General features: G+C 41.3%; 2 protein-coding genes across 2 annotated transcripts in view; both read left to right on the top strand.

Moving 5' to 3' along the window:
• Window positions 1–505: 505 nt before the first annotated feature.
• Window positions 506–6,681, top strand: vax1 (ventral anterior homeobox 1). The gene is made up of 3 exons (XM_070916591.1): window positions 506–719; window positions 2,322–2,509; window positions 6,136–6,681. The coding sequence occupies exons 1-3, from the start codon at window positions 506–508 to the stop codon at window positions 6,679–6,681; spliced, it is 948 nt and encodes a 315-aa protein (XP_070772692.1).
• An 8,707-nt stretch (window positions 6,682–15,388) lies between these two features.
• Window positions 15,389–21,116, top strand: part of atp6v1ba (ATPase, H+ transporting, lysosomal, V1 subunit B, member a) — a 34,221-nt gene continuing 28,493 nt past the window's right edge. Inside the window, exon 1 of the mRNA XM_070915595.1 lies at window positions 15,389–15,552. Within this exon, the coding sequence (XP_070771696.1) occupies window positions 15,444–15,552 (109 nt within the window). The 5' untranslated portion in view covers window positions 15,389–15,443. The remainder of the gene's footprint in view (window positions 15,553–21,116) is intronic.

The following is a 21,116-nucleotide window of genomic DNA, read 5'->3' as shown; positions in this document are numbered from 1 at the left end:
GGACGAGCAAACCCCTCCATCAAGACCTGATCTATTTCCCCAAACAATTTAGTGTATTCATGAGGTTACGCAAATGTGGAGGCAGCGAAATTACCGTAATCAATTGAAACGGCGAGTGCGCACCCATGGCTCTGATTATTTGGAGATCATCTATCAGCCTGATGTCTATGTAACGAGTAAAGGGGGGCATTGAATTACTGTTGAGTTTCACCGAGAAGTCCATGATCATTGGGCAAGGGAGTTTGGTCAGTGATAATAGGGTTCCTCGGGCGGACGACGGAAGTATTTCACCAAATATTAGATAGCTGACTCTGCCCTGCTGAAAGGTGCTGTTTTGAAACTAAAACCCGCACTGTCCAGAAGATACGTGGCGCAGTGTTCTCCGTAATCTCCTTCTTCTTTTTTTTTTTTTCTTTCTTTCTTTCTTTCTTTTTTTTTTAACGTGACAAAGGGGGGAAAAAAAAAGAGGCGGACGAGACCGCAGATCCAAGAGGATAAACTGAGCATGGAGGTCAGGTACAACCAAGAGACGGAAGGGATGGGGCTGAAGAATGGACTAAAGAAGGGGAAAGATGACAAGGACTCCCAGGGCAGCTTGTCCAAAAGCTTCCTCAAGGAGCAGCAGGACTCCTTTTCCCCTTCTGGGACCGTGGACAGCTGCGAGAAGAACAGGGGGAGCACGGGGGACCCGGACTACTGTCGGAGAATACTAGTCCGAGGTAAGGCTCTTTCTGTCTTTTTGAACTTGCAGTGTCCTACTGTTAGACTACACGCATTTTAGTATCTTCGGGCACGAAACAGAAAAACGAAGCCTTCGTAATATCAGACGGTGGTTGTTGATGCGTAAAGAGAAAGTTGACAATTCATCTATTTCATTTTTTTTTTTAATTTAACTTGACTTTCAAGTAAATAACAAAAAAAACCAACAAAAATCTCCCCTTAAACGAGCACATTTAAAATGAAGAGGGTTACATCCGGGAATGTGTTTCCAGTTTAAGGACAATAACAGAAACATCAAAATACAAGAGAGGTGAAACGATTTGCCGAGGAAAAACAGCTCATTGTTGTTAAAGAAATGTGGCTTTTTAATTGTAGGCCACACTGCATTATCACAGCGATTTTAGATTTTGTTTTATTTTTGCCGTTGGACTTCTTGGAAGCACTATGACGAGCGAACAATTAACACAATGCATCGTGTTAAAATATTAAAAATGTCACATGGGTAAATTTAAACGTGTGCAAGGTCTTGCACTTCAGTAGAAACGCCCCACAGGGCACGTCCTGCGTGCGCTGCATTACACTTTCAGGGTGATAAAAGATATCAATTATATACAGTTAAACGCTGATTTACAGATACGGAGTTGCAGACATTTAATGTCAACAAAATCATATGGGGATTGTGTGTATGAGTGCCAGCTGCCCAGAGAGTCATTTATATAATTTCACTTCATGCAGCAGTGTTGGCCCAACACTGAGGGTGTGTGAAAACAAACTGTAAATATAACTTCACCAAAAACAGAGGATTAGTTACGTAAAAAAAAAAAAATAATGACACAGAGCAACCTCACTGCCTAAAAATGCAGATAAAGGTTTCCCATTGAAAATATTTCATTCGGTCGTTTAATATGTGATTTTTGTTATGAATAAAATAATTGTGAAGGAAAATTCTTGCAGCATTGCGGCCACTTTTATTTGGCGCGATTTAATACTCACGTTAAAAAAAAAGAAAAAAAAGAAAAAAAGGCACATGCTTGTTGTGAAGAGACCGGGTTCTATTTCAACATAATGTCGACGACAGCGCCCATTGTTGCAATTGGTCCTTTTGAGAGAACGTTAAGGTGTGAATTACACGAGTGAACCAAATGGAACCACAGCGTGCTGTCATTTTTATTTAAAACATTTAATATATTATGTTACACACTTTGTATGCGTGCAAATGTATATATCTTCATCAGACATCTGCACTGAATTTAATCCGGACTGACATTTCCTTAACGAGGGTGTCGTAAGCTCATACACCATTTAAACAAACAGTATTTGTACTAAGTAAGTACATCATGTTAAATTTAGTTCACATATACTTAAATTTAGTAAATCAAATCATAATTTGACTCCTTATTATGAATTCTCAGCACCTCCTCTGCTGTGCTATCTGTAATAATAATAATAATAATAATAATAATAATAATAAAGAAATTGTAATAAACAATGTAAAACCAGTCTAAACCCAGGAACATATTGCGTTTATTTGTTCTTTCTTATGTCACTTAGTTCTACCCTTTGCCTCGGGCGCTGCTCATTTAAAGTGCTAATTGTTGCAGACGCTAAAGGCTCCATCCGAGAGATCATCCTGCCGAAGGGTTTGGACTTGGACCGGCCCAAGCGAACCCGCACCTCCTTCACCGCGGAGCAACTCTACCGGTTAGAGATGGAGTTTCAGAGGTGCCAGTACGTGGTTGGGAGGGAACGGACAGAGCTGGCCCGTCAGCTCAACCTGTCAGAAACTCAGGTATGCGTTGCACTTCTACCTTCTAGATAAAAAATAAATAAATAAATTAGAAAAAAAAAAATTATTTTGTGTAAAGTGGAAAATCCTCCAAAAAGGGGTGCTTTTCATTTCTTTTTCTTTTCTTTTTTAACTGAAATGGCAACGATGTATTTTAATGTAATTTCCTTTATGTGTCTATGTTTTTGTTTGTTTGTTTTATTTTACACCAAATACTACCATCTATTTTAAATCCCAGGTAATCACACTGCAATCTATTAGGACCACTTGCTTGTCACAGGGGGGGCGAATTTACCCACGCAATCAAATTCATTTCATATCATTTGCGAGCCCTGACACGAGAAAACAATTAAGTCTGTTTACAGACAAAGTATGTTTGCTCATTTGAAGAAGGTGCGGCCATTTTTAGTCCGCGTAATTTAAACAGGTGTGCTCATGGACATAATTAAGAGTTTGAGTCGGGGTTGTGTGTGTCCCCCAGCTGATCACTATTAAAAAAATATAGGCCTGTTTTACAAGCACTGCTGCTGATGTAAACAAACCTTTAACGAGCACCAATAGTCATGAAAAACTTTATATTCACAGGCCTGTCAGTTAATTTAGGAGCGCTCGCAGGTTCTAATTCAATGTTTTGAATATGAGCGCCGGGGCTGACCCTTTGGTTTACATTTAGATTTGACCCGCCCAGGGACTGCTGATGGCATTTAGCTATCTAGCTAAACTCTCAGCCAGTGGCTGTCCATTGTCCCTGTTAAATAAATAAATAAATAAATAAATAAATAACTCAATAAATACATAGATCATGGATTGCACTTTGAAAGGATTTCCCACAGAAACCTTTCTACTTGTCCGTATTCCTTTAAAAAAAATGCAATCAGCTGACCTTGCTAATAAATCTAATGCAGTGCCGATATAGTTTAGGGGGGTTGTTGAGAACTGAAGCTGCTGAAATGAAAGTTGCCAATAGAATAAAAAAAAAAAAGGTGCATACTTCCTCCTCATGTCGTCGTACGTGTGGGGTCAGCAGCGGGTCGCGCAGGGTCTGCTGTGTGGGTGAGCTTGCATTTGCGACACCAGATGTCCAAAAGCAAGTCACCCGGTGATCCTGCATGATTTGGGACTTGAAGGGGAACGAACACTGCTCTGCTCGGCTCCAAAGCTTTCGGTGTGTTTTCAGCTTGCGCTACCATTCATCTGTGTATTTATTTATTTATTTATTGTTTTTTGAAAACGTGCAAAATGGCTAACGGTGCCATCGGCTCGGGCGCTAAACGTGTTTGCAGCTTTCAATGCGGCTCTCGCAGACCTCCGCTCTCAAGGTCAACCTTCTTCTCACGCGCAAAAACCGGCAACTTTAATCCGTTTTGTCGACGCGTGAGGTCACTGTCCCTTTTGTCAACAGCTATGCAAATCTGACTTACTCTCTACTCACTTTTTACCGTTTTAAATGTTTCACATTTCTCTTTGTCATTCCATCGACACAATTTCTGCTTTTTTTTTCTCTCCCCCTTTTTTTCCCCACATAAATTCAAAACAAGCTCATTTGGGTGTCTGAAGGTGTTATTTTGCTCACGTAAAAAAGGTCACATAGAAAACAACCTTTGCTCCCTATTTAGGCAGAACAAAGGCCTCCGGATTTTCTTCCCAGTGTCCGCTTCTTGTCCTGACGCAATGCCTTTTTAATGGCAAAGTGTGGTGAAATTAACATTTTGTTCCCTGGCACTCACGGTTCCCTGCATTAAGGCCATTTTCTGTGTGCACACCTAATCATCTTTGTTTGATCTGCCCGGCTTCAGCTTGTTGTTTTTTTTTTTTTTGTCCTTTGCACTGAGAATGTAAAACCCCTAAAATGAACAAGACGTTCCTTCTGAGCAGTCCTCACGTCGCAAACAGAAAATATTGGATTAAGCAGCGGGGGGGGGGGGGGGGTGGTTCTTCTCTTGACGCAGAATGGTTGTGAACAGCTGGTGAAGAGTTAAACCACCTACTGAAGTGAGGGGAATATTCAAATGTGATTGGACTAGGATAAGGATTGAGCTGGGTGGGTGTGTGTGTGTGTGGGGGGGGCTTGCTGCTGATTGGCACGTGTACATTTTGTTCCATATGAAAGCAATCAGGTGTGATTACAGGTACAATTCATTAAAAAAAAAAAAAAAAAGCCCTGTATTTGTTTCAGTTTTGACATGAATTCAATGAAGATTAGAGCGAAACTGAACAATGGACATGTCGGAATAACTAAATGCATCTGTTGAGCCAGATGAATGGCTTGATTGAATGTGTTAAATTACGAGGTTGGCGCTCTTGCTACAGTTTAATAAACTGTATCACCAACCCTTAAGTATGAGAATATATATATGGAACCCCCCCCCCCCCCCCCCCCCGCTCTATCTTGATAAATTATATTAACTGCTGGATATACAGGCCACCGCACAACAAAATCTCAACATTTCGCTGGCAAAAGGAGCGGCGGAACTTTTTGCTCGGGACAATATCTTTCATTCAAAACAAAGTGGAGATCAGGAAGGCTTTACATTTTCAGAAACCACGAGAATAACCAATCGGATGTTTTTTTTGGGGGGGGTTCGTTTTGTTTGAGACTGTAATTGTGGCCTCCTTTGACTTCAAATGTAGGATGTCTTCATTTCTGATGTGTTCATTCCCGGAGGCGATTGACAATCACACAATGGAGCAATTAGTCACAAAATAGTGAGTTCCCAGGGCCCAAGGTGACGTCTTTATATTGGTTGTTTTCTCCGACCGAAACGTCTAATAACATATTAAATTCACGATGCGACGTAAAACTGAGAAAAAGCCGCAAATCCTCACATTTGAGAAGCTGACTCCAGCGTCCATGTTTGCATTTTTTCTTTTTTCTTTTTACTCGATAATTGACTTAAAACAATCAAACAATTATCAAATATTGGTGATTAATCATCATTTTCAGCCAACCAACAGACAATAAAATCAACCAAAAAAATTTATGTATTACAAGACGAAAATTACACATGGGGGCTGACTATTTGGATCTCAGTTCATGCTTGAACCCTTTTGTAGTGGAGGAGGCTGAAAAGTTAAGTAGCGGTTTACATATGAAAGGCTATCTTTGAGCTAAGTTTTGATTGAATTAACCTCTTGCCACTGTATCACAGTGAGCCCTCTCTTCCATGGCTGAATGGAATCACTGCAGCTTTTGATCAATCGCAGCCTACAATCATTACCTGGTGGACCCTGCGTGTGTGTGTGTGTGTGTGTGCAAGCATGCTTACATATAAAGCTGCTATAGATAAGTGAGCATCTGAAAGTGTGTGTAGCAGTGGAGGTGGAGGATGGACAGGAGCGTTGGGTAAACGCAATCAATTTAATCTGTGAAGACACATAGTTGTATGGCTCATGGTGCAATTATCTCAAAGTACTGCGATTATCAGATTATCGCGACACTATGATCACAGGCCTTTTTACAGTACAGAGTATGAGTGAATGGGAATTATCGCCGGGCGGAACATTACTTTTTCAAAGTAATGCTGTTATGAGTATGCCAATTCACAATGTTCTATCGCATACAGGAAATACATGATAACAAATGAGCTGGACATTTCTCTAAAGGCTCTTTCTCTCGTCATCCTCTCCAGGTGAAGGTCTGGTTCCAGAACCGGCGCACTAAGCAGAAGAAGGACCAGGGGAAGGACTCTGAGCTGCGTTCGGTGGTTTCCGAAACAGCAGCGACCTGCAGCGTCCTCAGACTGCTGGAGCAAGGTCGGTTGCTGACGCCCCCAGGCCTGCCGGGCCTCCTGCCCCACTGCGGCAGCAGCACACTGGGCTCCGCCCTGCGCCCTCCCTCCATGGCCATGGCCAGCAATGGCAGCAGTAGCAGCAGCAGTAGCAGCGGCGGCAGCACCGGCACGGCGGGCGGCAGCCCTCCTCTACCCGCCGTCACCAGCTCAGGGACAGTGGCGGGCCTGCAGAGCTCACCGGCAGCTCACGGCCTCTTCAGCTTCCCCATGCCCTCCCTACTCAGCGGTGTCGCCACCCGCATTTCCTCCAACCCCCTGTCCATGGCCGGCTCTCTGGCTGGCAACCTGCAGGAACTTTCCGCCCGCTACCTGAGCTCCTCTGCTTTTGAGCCTTACTCGCGGACCAATGGCAAAGAATCCATGGACAAGAAAATTCTGGAATGATGCTTTGATTTTTACATAGATGGATTTCCTGTTTCCTCTGGACACGTTTTGGTTGTTTTCTTGGCTTTTTACTGTCCTTGTTTGTCCCCCCCCCCCCCCCCCCCCCATTCCCTCTTTCATCTGTCTGTGTCACGCTCTGTAGCAGTTTATGTATTCCAGTTGCACATCTGGCGCCTTGTACAAGGAAGAAAAACAAAAGACACAACACAAGCTCATTTAAAAAATAAAAAAAAAAAGACAGGGAAAGATTCTGCACAAAATCTTCACATAGGACTTTGTTACTGAGGGATCCTTCAGGTTTACGTTTAGTCCTATTTATTAATCCAAAATAACAACATATACAGGGGCCCAGAGAATATGGCTGCTTCACACCACAAAAGCTCTACCACTGCAAGAGAAGTGGCACACAGTGTATAGCAGGAAGCACAGGATTGGTGACAGAAAGTGTAAAGCGACGGTGCCTTTCTGAATTGTGTTTTATTATTTGATCGTGTTGGGTAGGTGCGTGTCACTGTGAGTAGATGTAGAGAAAGAGAGCGGGTCGCCAAACACCTGAGCAGCAGTTTTTGTGAGATCCAATCAGCAAATCAACAAAAAAAAACAACAAAACAAACAAAATAAAATAAAAAAGTGTAAAACGCAGCATTATGAATGAGCAAGCAAGGTCGATCTCTCAACATAGAATTAGGGAGGGGGGTGGGGGGGGACGGTGGGTAAAAAAAAAAAAAGTGCCTGTGTTTGAAGGTCACTGCAAGGCCAGTGTCAGCACAAAAACCCGACAACATTTGACGCGTGAATTCAATTTGCGTATGCAGATGCCTTGCAAAATTCAGCTTACAAAAAAAGAAATACAGTCTTTTGTATATCTGTTTGTATTAAGTTTGGACCAAACCAAAACATAACCCATAGAAGGTGTTGTCGCGCAGTATGATGGTTCAATTGTTCAGTGTTGTTTCCTGTATGGTTTCGTGAAGAATTTAAACACTTTTTTTTTTTTTTAAACAACAAAAGTCTTCAACTTTGTGGTATTTTTTTTGGTTTGTCTTCAAGACACAGTACCTGACTCCTTCTTTTCTTTTGTTTGTTTGTTTTGTTTTTTCCTCCGTCTGTGATTTAAATACCACTGTGAGTTCTCAAGAGTTTTTGGTGTGTACAGTTTCTATTTCACGCAGTGAGTGTGAAGCGCAGGAACGAGTCGAGTCCTGAAGAAGAAGCTTTTCAGCATTCATGAGCTGCTTGCTTTGTTGAACGCTACAAGGTAACAGGGTTTTTTTTTTTTTGTTTTCCCCTTTCCTTCCCAGGGTGTTCAAATGTTCAAAATCCACAGCCTTCATGAAAGATTTAGGCAGACGGAATGGAATTATTGTAGTATACAAGTACTGGAAATGAGAAATGTACCTTCAAATTGTTATTTTATTGTAAATTATTCACTTCTGTAATTAATAGATTATTAGTATATCTGGGGGGGGGGGGGGGGGGGGTGAATGAATGTATTAGTGGGGTTGAGGAATCAATCAAAAGCTCTTTGGTGCTGTCGTTGTGAAATATCTTGAAATTTGTGAAATATGTGGTACAAATGTTCATATATATTATGTATATGGCTACAGACAAAGACAAGTGTGTGTTTTTGTTTTTTTCGTTTTTCTTTCATACATGTTGCTATGAATCAAGTTATGATAAATGTCATGACTCCATTACACCGTTGCCTGATGTGTATGCTCCTGCAGAGTTTCTTTTTCACTGCTTTTGCCGATGCGACTTTATTACCACTAATCTTTGAGGGGGTGTAGAGGTGTTATGGTTAAAAGTCAAGCTTAATAATAATAATAATAATAATAATAATAATAAAAATAGCAGCATTGCAAATTGAGATTGAGAGGCTTCAAAAAAGCGATGACAGGAGCCACGACGTGCTCACTCCCAACTAATCATTTTCATTATCTGCCAATTATTTGTAATCATTTGTCTGTAAATGTCCAAACCCTAAAGATATTCAATTTACAAAGATTTCAAAAAGCAGCAAAAAACCTTGCATTGGACAAGCTGGAACCAGAGAACCAAATAACCTAAATGAATCGCAAATTATCAAAATAGTTCCCTGTCTATCGACTGATCAGTTAACTGATTATTTGCATCACCTCTAAATTTCACGTGTCTGACATGGTCTAGCTACTAGTTTGTGACCGGTGGAGAATAGACAAGTGACACGGGCAAAAGCATAATTCCAACTTTCTCGCATGTTTTTAAAAATAAAAATCATGTAAGTTATTAGTCACCTAAAAATACAGTAGAATTCACCAGTCGAGATAATGAAGTAGGACGTTGTTCTATTAGGTCTCCGTCAGTGAAACTAAAATGTGATTTTAATTTTGCATAGAATAGTCATCGGACAATCAAAAGAAAACACCCTGATTTCATCGTAATGTGTTATTTACTAGACTGATTTGAATTCCTGCACATGCAGGAAACGGCACTCACGAAGTTTGAACCAGTTAGTGGAGTTAAGATATTTCTTTTTGTCAAACTAAGGACTAAAGGTCAATAATGAACTTTTTTTTGGGGGGGGGGCTTTAACGCCCCCCCCCCCACACACACACACACACACTTCTTAAAAACAAACTTACACCCTTGGAGCAGTAGCTTATTAGATATTCTTACTTTGGACTGAGCCGAGAGCCAACACCGCATCAGGACAATCACTGAACTGTCAGGGGAGAGGGTGCTGGGTGAGAACGGCGCGTCGTGGCCGAGGTGTGCAGCGATGGGCAGTTTTACTGGCTCCACCGTTAAGAACCTCCATGAAAAACCAGAGTAAACACACAAAAGACACTGTGTCTGAAAACAACGTGATAACCCCCCCCCGCCCCAGGATCTAGAGTCATTTGAATGATTTACAGTAATCCAACAGTAGTTGAGGATATGGACCAGAAGCACCGGTGCAGTAGTGTACCACGGTGAATTAACGGTGTGTATCTGCTGTTGCGAGTGGTGGAAGTACTGCAGTTAAGCATCATTTTGGGGGTCCTTCACATTCAATTTATGCTACTTTACTTCAATTCCATGACGTTTCAGAGGCAAATAATGTGCTTTTTTTTTTTTATCCATTACAATTATCTGACAACTACACTTCAATCTGCAGATTAAGACTTTACGTATATGAACATATGATCAGCTTATAAAACATGATGTATTAAACCACCTTAAAAGTGTTTAAAGCCGTTAAAATAATGACTACTTTTATGCTTCATACTTTATGTACATTTTGCTGAGAATACTTCTGTGCGTTTACAAACAGTAAAAGTTGTAAAAGGGGCTTTTACTTGTACAGTGTGGCACTGCGACTTTTACTTAAGTAAAAGGATCTAAGTACTCCATCCGCCGCTGGCTGTTTTTGTGAAAGCAATATACGAAGTTTGGGGGGAAGAGAACATATACCACTGTGGCACACCAGGTGGTTTGCAAAGATGCCACAGAGTTTAAGTTTATTTGTAATATTTAGACAATTTTGTGCTCTCGTTCTGAGTTTAGTTCTGCTTCTTCTGACAGATTAACCACAGCAGAAATGCAGGGACCGTCCGGCAACAGACAAAACTGAGGCTCTTTTGTGAGCAGACCCAAAGAAAACCAATCTTCCCCACTGTGTCTTGGGAATCTCCCCAGCGGAAAAAAAAAAAAAAAAAAAAAAAAAGGTCACATTTACGCCTCCTGCCCCCTCTCCACACACTACATCCACCCCCACCCATTCTCTCCCTTCACCCTAAGTCCAATTAGAAGGAAGGTCTGGGAGGTTTTTGTAAGTGAGGGGTTTCGGGTGTGTGTGTGTGTGTGTGTGTGTGTGTGTGTGTGTGTGTGTGTGGACGCGCAGGGGCTGTCATAGCTGCAGACCACCAACACATTTTCTCCCATCACATGGTCCGGTCTTTAAGCTCAGGTCTTAGGAGGTGAAAGAAAGGCTACATCCTGTCTTGTTTTTAGAATCTGTTTTTTTTTTTTTGGCCTTGTCCTTCTTGTGCCATACAGTGGATCTGGGGGGGCATTAACACGCTGACAAGTCCTACTGAAGAAGCAACTCCCTTTTCTGGTACACTGATCCAGCAACTCCAAGCTCTGCAGTGACACGAATCTGCAGGATTCCCCCTCAAGGCATCCCGGGCCTTTGAAAAAACCTACACACAGTTTAGTTACTGTGCTTCCTCACAGAATAATTAATCCCATTAAGTAATCAAAGGAGCGAGGGGAGCGGAACCCCCCCCCCCCCCCCCCTTGAGAGCAAGGGTTCCACTCGCTTTTACAATTTCACCAGTGCTGTCAATGGCTACATAGAAGGAATACAAAATCTTCGTGGGCCTACACAGGAAAATAAGCTTTATTATAGGTAGTGCACGTAAAGTAAAGTAAAATGAGCAAAGCTATCGTCATTTAGCCATGTTTCTATAGAGTGTTGCAGGGATAGGCCAGACCTGGAAGTTAGCATCGTCCTGGACAGCCAGTGGGATTCTTCCATGGGATTTTGGATTATTGCAGAAAATGTGGCAAACAAAAGTTTATGATACTTACACGTTTTGTTCAGCAAGATAATCTTCACTAATGAACACCACTTTTTATGAGTTTTGAAGAGTAAATGGAATCGCCAGAAGTAAAAAAGCTAACGTTAGGCTGTAAAAGAGCTACAGCACGGTCGCATTACTTCAACGTCACCACCACTGAGCTTCACCTTGAAGAGAACATAGATAGATATAGATATATAGACAGATAGATATAGAGTACAAACACAACGAGGCTGTAAAGGCGGACTAGTGAGTAGATGACTTTCCGTGTTTAATGTCCGCAACAACCTCTGTAGTCTCATTTATTTTTTTCAAGACACGTAAAAGCTTCAAAATTCACTAGTGGGGGGATATCTACTGACGTATTTTATGTCGCAGAACAAAACGTGTAAATCTCTTAAGCTTGTGTTAATCACAGACCTTATTTCAGGCATCTCACCAAAAAACCTATTGACTTCCAGTCGAGGGAACAGGAAGTGTAAAAATGGAATACACTAATTTCCGGTGGTTTAGGACTCATTTCTGCAGAACCAAATGCAGCCAAGGAACTTAAATGTGCAAATGAAAAAGCTCTATAGGAATGATATGCCAGGAGTGCAATTTAGTTCAATACTTATATAATACTAATTAAATACCCTGAAAGACCCTGTCGCCAAACAAGACACTGATATCGGACAATTCTGCAAAACCTGAATGCATTCGGTTACAATGTTTTTTTTTAACGTTTAATGTCAGAGTTTTAAAAACATTGCTTGGCACATGGGAATTACTACCAGCCACAACAGTGTGTGAAAAGTAGGGGGGGGGGGTAGGATGTAGGGAAGGGGCCATTGCCCTTGAGGGAAATATCTGGCTCTTTAGCTGCCAAATGCTCCACTTTGTTCACCAGCTAGTTGCTAACTGTTGTCTTGACTGCTGCTTGGTGCTGTGCAGGTTGCATACAGCGTTACTTTCATCACTGAGGGCCATGACGAAAAAATATTTTCACCATTTTCACAATCGTTTCATGACCAAACAAGACTAAAACTACACATGAAGTAACCTTTGAAAATGACAACTATGAAGAAATGTATGTGAGCAGCAACAAAACTACGAAAGCATGCATTTGAATCATTTATTTACCATTATCATTACTATAGATAACTACTATTGTGTTATTGATTTATTTCGACTGCACTCGCGTGTCATGGATATTTACATTGTACAGAAAAGTAACGTTCATAGCACAGGTGATCGTCCTCTTACTTATTCGCTAACTACCTGGCTATTTGGCTGGGCTGAATCTAACATACAGTTTATACATCAGGACAGTGTGTGAGCCCTTTAACAACAGCAGACATACAAAATGAATATTATGATACCGATTTGCCTAGATGAGTATATCTGAGGAGGTTTGAGGGAAATCACATCCCTTTGAACTCATCATAAAAGACTCTGGGGAAAAAAACTGGTATTTCTAAAATGAGGGCACTGCTCCTGTAGGCAGAAGCCCTTCACTTGCATTAATTTGCTATTTTTTGCATGCGGCCTGAAACATTTGGATGAGCTCTCCAGGGGCTGCCGTCAGCCTCACCATGGCAGTGCTTACCACTTCAATCTGTAGTGCTTTTCCACCATCGGAGAGCTGTGCGCGTCTGTATGTGATGTGCGACTGCCAGTGTGTTGGTTGTGTGTGTGTGTGTGGGGGGGGGGGGTATGGTTCAAAATCATCTTCAAACTGTCGCTTGCACAAGCCATTGTGCAGAGCATGCTGCGTCGAATGAGAATGGATCAGAGCTTCAACAGATTAGAAAACAGGAAACTAAGAGTTTTTAAGGGGAAAATGTGTGCAATCATGTCATTTTACCTGTCACTCAGCAGTTCACTTGCCGGGATATTGTGTTGGCGAATGTGTATGACAGAGAGAGGGAGACACACACAGGGAGAGAGAGCACATATACATTCGTTCCAGCAAAGGTATCCAGTTCTTCGAGCTACAAATCACTGGGCTTTTTCGTCAGATTTGAGATCTCTTTTGAACAATGTCATTGCTGCATATTCTCACATAGTCGGCTGGGGCCTTTGTTAACCTCAGATACAAAGGGAACAGGAGATCCTATAGAAATCCTATCTGATCTTAGTTTAGGATGACATTTAGGATATTACAGAAACATGTTTCCTAACTGCATTTAGGAAAAAAAACAATATAGGAATTTAGCTATTACAGAACCGTCCCAACTGAAGAAATTCCCAAGAAGGAATCCTAAGTTTGGATGGCATGGACCCTGTCCTAAATTCAAAACAACTGCCAAAAATGGCAGCACCACTGTTGTTAAGGTCAGTATGGCAGTGACGATGAAGATGGGGAACAACATGTGTGCCGAAATATTATGCTTGAAGGGCTATTCAAACCGTATGATGACGCTTTGAATCCCCAGGTATTGACTGCCAACGCGAAGGATATTGGTAAGAAAATTTCCCATAAAAGGTGAGGTTTCCTATCCTCCACTAGTCTTGCACAGCCAGACCTGTCTCCACACCTTGGGAGAAAGGTCTGACTCAACCCATCATTGTCCTGGGGTGGGGGTGGGGGGGTGGGAAACGCTCTGGCTTCTTTGTTTTTATTTAAACCAATCCCAATTGGGCGGCGCTAAGCCCAGGATTTAGCATTTTTCTTTGGCGGGGATTTAACCATTTTAATGCCAGGGCAAAATAGTGTTGGGGGGGGTTAGTGTTTTGGTGGAACTGTGACAGTTTGTGAAAATATATAGTTACAGGTATTAGATCATGTTAAAGATATGTCAAGCGCTTGAATTCCATATCTTCTAATTGACCTTCATTTTTATTTAGCACCGTTGGCAACTTGTGCCATTAATCACGACAAAAGCATACAAGCTGTGGTGCTGACGAAATAATTCAATTGAATTGTGATTTTTTTTTTTTTTTTGTATGAATGTTGTCTGTTTAAATATGTGTTAGCCCTGTCCAGGGCACATCTTACCCTCTTACCCAATGTGAGCTAACCCCACGACCCTGCCCGGGATCAGTGGCTATAGATATAGGTAAGATGTATGGACGAACACACTTGTGATTATCTACATGCTAAATATGAAATGAAACACAACTGACATTTCTGCAGCCTAGTTTGTAACTAGTTAGTATCGCACGAAACCCGCCACGTTTTTTTCAGCTGCACCCTCTCTACTTAAGCTGAAACTCTCTGTATTTCTCAGTGTTCTCAGACATTTTAAATCTGGTGTCTGTGGCGACATTCCCACGTTGGTGCGCCAGTGCTGATGTGTTTTAACGTCAACCAGCAACGACTGGTTTGCCAGAGCTGAACAGGGGAGTAACCGCAGCTACCGCCACGGCTACAGCAGAGACAGAGTTCGCATCCAGGAAGTTCAAAAAATGCTTGATCATGCTGATTCACGCGGACTTCGGATAGTTCCAAGAAGTTAGAATGCGTAAATATAATACATCATTGGAACGGAGTTGACGCAACTCTCTAAGTATACACCAGAGTGAACATAATGTATGTTTGCTATTCCAGCTGGGGACCTTAGCTGCGTGTCATACCCCTCTGTCCATCTCTACAGTCAACTATCAAATAAACTGCCCCCAAAACGAACAAACCAATCTTTAAAGTACATTAACTTGTGAGCACAGAACCACACTTTTGTGTGGTTTGGGTGGCGATTGTTGTGTCTTCATTTTTATTGGAAATATTCAGTGGAGCATGTCTGTGAAAAAAAAAAGGCCTCGGCCTATGTACCTGTAAAATACAACAAGCAAATGAAGAAAACAAACTAAGAGAGAAACAAAACAGCAACTTGTCTAATTTCCCCCAAAAAGCACCTCTAAAGTATCAGACTCAACATTTTAATATAGCAGAACTGGCAGCTAGAGCTAATAACTGCTTATATATACATATATATATATATATATATATATATATATATATATATATATATATATGCAAGTCTTTAATTTTTTATTCGTTGTTACATTGTCCATTTTTTGCTTACACGTTATGCTTTGGCAACATTTTAAATTGAAAAAGAAAAAGCCCTACTCACCACTATTTTGCTAATGCCCAGTCCTCTCTCCGTCAAACATCCGGTTCCTCGGTGTCATATGACCGGCGCTCTGCTGTCATTTCTGATATTCAGCACCAGTTAGCAGAGCACCTCGACCAACGTTAGCTTTCTCAGGGCTTGTTTTCTTTATCCGACGATGGCAACATTGGTGGCAAACAGGGCGATGGACGTCAACGGCTTGGCAGCAGCTGCGAGGACGCACACCCAGGCTGTGACCAGAAATTACATCTCTCAACCCAGGCTAAGTATGTAACGTTAGCAGGCTACTGGTGCTAGCTGCAGATATAGCTAGTGGCTAGCAAGGTTGTTGTGCTGCATTCAATGACAAGCGAACGGTGAGGAATGTGGAGCTGTTCTCAGAATGTGTAGTTAATCCAAGCTTTTAGTGGTGAAATATACCGACTAAATACACTTCTTGTTGCATGTCAGTTGGACAAGTTTTAGTCCAGATCCAGGACAGTAGTGCTTAGTAACAATATGTACTATTTCGATCCTGGTTCAACGGACGTGAGTGGGATGACCGAGTTTGATGTCAATAATATCCTGAAATCTAACTATCATTTCCAGAAATACTCTAATTTCTGTTGGGACTACTTATTTGTGAAGTTATTCAAAATGTGAGCTAAGAGTGACAATGTTCAAGAAGAAAAAAAACCCAAATCATCAGGCAAGGCTTTTGATAAAACACTGTGTATTCCCAGTTAACAGGAACGCAGCATACGGCGGCAGTAACGTTAGCTTTGGAGCTACAAATAGGAAATAACGATTATAAACGAACTAGCTGTTTTACATGGACAATTAAATACGGCCCTGCGTTACAATTGAGTAGTTTGACCGCCATTGCTTGTGGCTTTACATGCTGTATTTATAAACTAGCTACATATAGTCGTGTCAAACAGCAAACCAGCTAAGCTAGCATGCTAGCTTTGGCTAACAGCGAGTGGTTCGGTGCAGAGTCGTCGTGAATCATTTTAGCTACGCGCTACTTTACTCGTTTTACTAAGCATTGTATCACTCTAAGTCGTATGTTATTTCCGTATAGAGACAAATCCACTATTGTCACTTTTGTGATGACTGCACACAAGCTCGGCGTTGCCACAACTGAATGTCGGTGGATTAGCGAACACTGCAGGCAGTCAGCTGACTCGGGTGGTAGCCACACGAATGAATGAGACACAATGCAACTGTGTGTTGTTTTGTTTTTTGATAATGTGTTGAGTTGAGATCTAACGTATGCCCTACTGCCTTTTAGAGCGCGCTTTACTACCGTAAAGTTGCTGTATGCCTGTAACAAATGGTGCGCTTGGAAATTTTGGCAGCATAGACTGGTGACAGATGGGATGATCGCTCATGTGACACGATCACATGATGTGGTGCAGCCTGCAGTGGTGTTGATGAGGCCGGATGGAAAGAAAGATGCATTTATTTGTGTGTGTGTGTGTGTGTGTGTTTTATAGCTACACTTGTTGACAAAGCTTGGTAAAGCTCACTGATAAAGTACTGCAGAAAATATGAAATCAATTTGCCAGATGGATCACATTATTTCAGTACAGTAGTAAGGCCTCATGCTGTTTAAATGGGAGTGTCACTTCCAATGTTTATCTATGCTGATAGGAACAGTGTTATTAGGAAACATGTTATTTTTGTTTGCCACAAAAGTTATGTTTCATCATGAATAGTGGGTTTTTTTTCTGACTCTTATATGGTTATTTTAAATCCAAAAGACATGATACAGTATTCATTTGTCTGAAGTGTCCATGGTGAACTGAGTAATTGAAACACTTGTGGAAAGTGTCAAATTTTTAGTTCCGCTGTTGTGCTATAGTGTTGTGTCATGACTTATTTTTAAGACGTCTACTTATTAACATTCGTGATCGAGTTATTTTCATTATATTTATTACATCATGGGAGATAAAGGGATGGGAGTTTGATTTTAATCTTTTGCTCCATAAGATGTCAGAATAAATGTCCGTCACAATTTTCACAAAGGCCAAGTTGATGTCTTCAGATGTCTTGGTTTTTGTCTGACCGACAGTCCAAAACCCAAAGATATTTAATTTACCGTGATAGAAAATTAAGAAAGTCAGCAAATATTCACATTTGAGAAGCTGTGAGAAGTGAATTTATTTATTTTTTTGCTTAAAACATTATGATTCATTGATAAAAATTGTTACTGATTAATACACTGTCAATCGACTAATTACAATTTTTCTATTAAGCGTATTAGGTAACTTTTGTTCTCTGGAAATTATATTGGGTTAAAAATAAAAACCTGCAAATGTTTGTGTTTGCCACATTGCCTCAGAAATCAACTGCCACATGAATGATTGATTTTTTGTGGCTACTCTTGGTCAGAACGCATCTTGCAACAGACTGTGACTCTTCACGTGGACACCACAAGTCTTTGGAATTTGACGGCTCTATTTTCTGCATGTCATCTCGTCCACTTTGAGTATTTAACCTCAATACATTTGAACTGAAAGTTCCTATTTATCCAGAGTTGACCTGAAATTGAATGCAGTGGGTTAACCTGTTTCAAAGAGTTGGTATTAAAATAATATCATTTTTATAGGGGGGGGGAATGGAACTCGACAATGAGTTGTGTGGTCATTTAACTTAACAGTTGTCATTCCCTAGGAGAAATGACATGAATTCCCTTTTAACAAAACTGGAATTAGATGAAAGTCCAAGTCTGTTTTGGCTAGTTTAGTGGGAATCACATGGGTTATGATATCAAACCTTTTAGATGAATGTCCTGCTTTGGGAATTCTGTAAAAAAAAATTTAAAAAGTAATTGTTCGTGACCACTTATTAGGTGTGTTCATGTAATGGCCTTATTTTTCATTTTCTTTTGGTCATGCGGAATACATTATTTCACAAATGTTGATGGTGTTTGGCACTTTTGCTCTCTGTGCCTGATGTTGAGCCTTTACTGTGACTTTGATTACGAGCACGGGCCCGAGCCATGAAGCCAACAAGGTGATGGGTTTTTCCTTTTTTGTGCAAGTGTCAGAGAAGCACGCATGGACTAAAAGCCTCTTAGCGAACTAGAAGGAAATTACTTGATGGAGCTTGGGCCATCTGAGAGCTAAGCATAGAGGATGCAACATGTGATAAAACCCTTGTCCTAAAAACATCTAACCATCCTGCTTCGGAAATTCTCTAATTTGGTTGTAGCAGAATGGCTCGCCTTTTTTTTTTTTTTCCTCTCTCTCTCATCAAACACATTACTAAACAGCAGTGGTCCATTCTGATGGTGTGGCAGCAATTCGGAGCTCAGTGATAATCTCAAGTAACTGTTAACCTTAAATGTGCTACTCAGTGCATTTACAGTAGGTGTTGCATGTTTTAAGACCCCGCTGGTGGCTAGAGTAGATATTTCTTTTGCTTTTAATGTCCCTAATACTGCTTTTGTATGGGAGAGACATTCACAGAGGCCCGAGTCTGCAGGTGTAGTTTTATCGACTTCAGTGCAAAATCATAGAATTTACACAGAAATGCATTATTACACTCATTACATGAGTGCCAGTACTAATACAAACGCCTGTTCACCAGAGCAAGAGTGTCCAGCCCACGTCTGGTCCTGCTCAGCAGGCGGGTTGAGAAGCTAGGACAGATGCGATGATGCACGTTGATCAGATGGACTGCTAACCACTATGGACTGCTGATAGTACATATCTAGAGTAGGTTTCGCTACCCTTTTTACTCCTTGACGGTGCATCGGTGAAATATGGCATATTATTCAGGAATGTTGTAACTTCTAAACTGTTCTGCTGAGCGGAGTGAGGCCATCCTGTTCCTGTTTTAGTTGTAATACTTCTGCTTTCATAGGGTATGTGAATCACATGTTGTACAAAACCATATCCAGAGAAAATCAAATTAAATATCCTGGTGGCTGGCTGCAGTATAGGTCATAAGCCTCGCCCCCTCCGTGTTAGTGGATGGGACATGGGCCAAACTTAAAAAATCCAAGTGTTCGTTTTTTTTCCTGATAAGTTAGGTTTTAATTTGTTATTTGATGCTATAAAAACAGGGTGAGATTGACTGTGGTGTGCTCGTGATTGGGTCGGGCGGGGCACAAGAATGTAAGCAAACAATGGCGTCCAAAAGCGGTGTGTATGATGACTGGCTATGTTTTGGGAAAAGCCTACAGAACAGAACTGTTGGGTTACCTTTCCTAACTCCTATTGGTCAGCATCACGGAACATGTCATGGAATTTATCTTGGAAAGCAATCAAATACGGACACGCTAGCATTTTGGTTGGGGCGTTGTGAGGCGTCCCATACGCCTCCACCATGATGCACTACACGGGGTAAAACGATCAATTGTCACGCCCGATGCCCTACGCCTGTCGGGTCGCGCTATTATCGTGCTGATCCCGGCAGGCTAACCCCCGATGACGCAATCGACTTGGCTTTAGGAAGTTCCCCCGGAGCCACAGAAGACACGATACAACTGTTTTCACAGGCTGAGTAGCACTTCGATGACAAGTAAAGCGATCTTCATGCGTAGAATCGCCCTTTCTAAAGAACACGAACCGTGAGTTGGAGGGAAGCGGAGGCTTTTGGGGGTTGTTCTAACCAAACCAAGGAGAGCGGCTCTCATAGTCAATCATTTTCAAATTAAGTCACGACTTGATTTAAGTAGTATATAGAGACAGAATGTGTCCTCTCTCAGACTTGACATTATTTGTGCTGGTATATCGCACAACGAAGACCTACCGGCAACAGACGACGAATTGCCTCAGAATCGGCCATGTCCCCGTTAGGTTACAGCGAAGTGTTGGGTATAGCCAGTTGCCAGGCAATCTTAACAGTCTACAGTATAAGATCACAATGTTGAGATGGTTTTTCACTACCTTATTGACTTGACAGAACTCTAAGAAAGGCAGCGCTTTGAAAAGCCACTCTGGCAGACAGAGCAGGAAAATAAACAAATAAAGACATTTCTCATCAGACCAAAGTCTTTTCTTTTAAGAGGCCTTTGTCTCTCTCATGTCAAATGCGACAAAAGCTATTAGCCCACGAAATGGCTCGTCTTTGTTTTAGTAGTGCGTTCTGTCATTTAGTGCCATGAAAAGACATGGAGCAAGGCACTATACTTCTTTGTGAAGATTTAATTAATGGTAATAATGTAGTCATGATAAACAAATGTCTCATCTGTCACTATGAAAGTAATTTCTATAAAATCAATGTTATTTTTGTAACAGTTCTATAATCCACATTCTAATTAGGCTTAAGCAACTAGCTTGTCAGTAGGAAAAAAAAAAAAAAGAACCCCCCCCCCCCCCCCCCCCCCCCGTGGGCGTTTGCCATTCTTTTTAATGAAAGCACATTAAAATGTAGGCTAAAGATTTGACACCATTTCTGTCTGTTGCAAACAGAAACCAATCCACGTGAATGGCACACTTGTTTGGCTGACCGCTCGTCATTAATTTCACGACATTCTTTCTCTTTTCAGAGAAGTACGTGCGTATTGTCTAATGCAAGAAAATTCCCCACGGCACCGTATCAGTCAAGTCCTTTCGATAGCAGTAGTAATGACTAAATCTATGCCGTGAGCCCAGTGTTGGGATGAGTCTCTTAAGTGGTTCAGCCTTTTTTGTGTGCTGACGTATAAAGTGGCACCAGGACACACACACACACACACACGAGATCTTTCCTTTTGTAATGCAATACAACATATTGAATATTCATTTGAAATCTTCACTTATATTGTATCCACCAAACAGAATGAAGTTTTGCTGCCATTTCCTTTACCTAATGATATATTCTGAGATATAGCAGCATGCTTTGAATATGACCTGTT

Source organism: Enoplosus armatus, chromosome 12 (genome assembly GCF_043641665.1).
Source record: "Enoplosus armatus isolate fEnoArm2 chromosome 12, fEnoArm2.hap1, whole genome shotgun sequence".
NCBI lineage: Eukaryota > Metazoa > Chordata > Actinopteri > Centrarchiformes > Enoplosidae > Enoplosus > Enoplosus armatus.
This window is presented reverse-complemented; position numbering and strand designations above follow the sequence as displayed.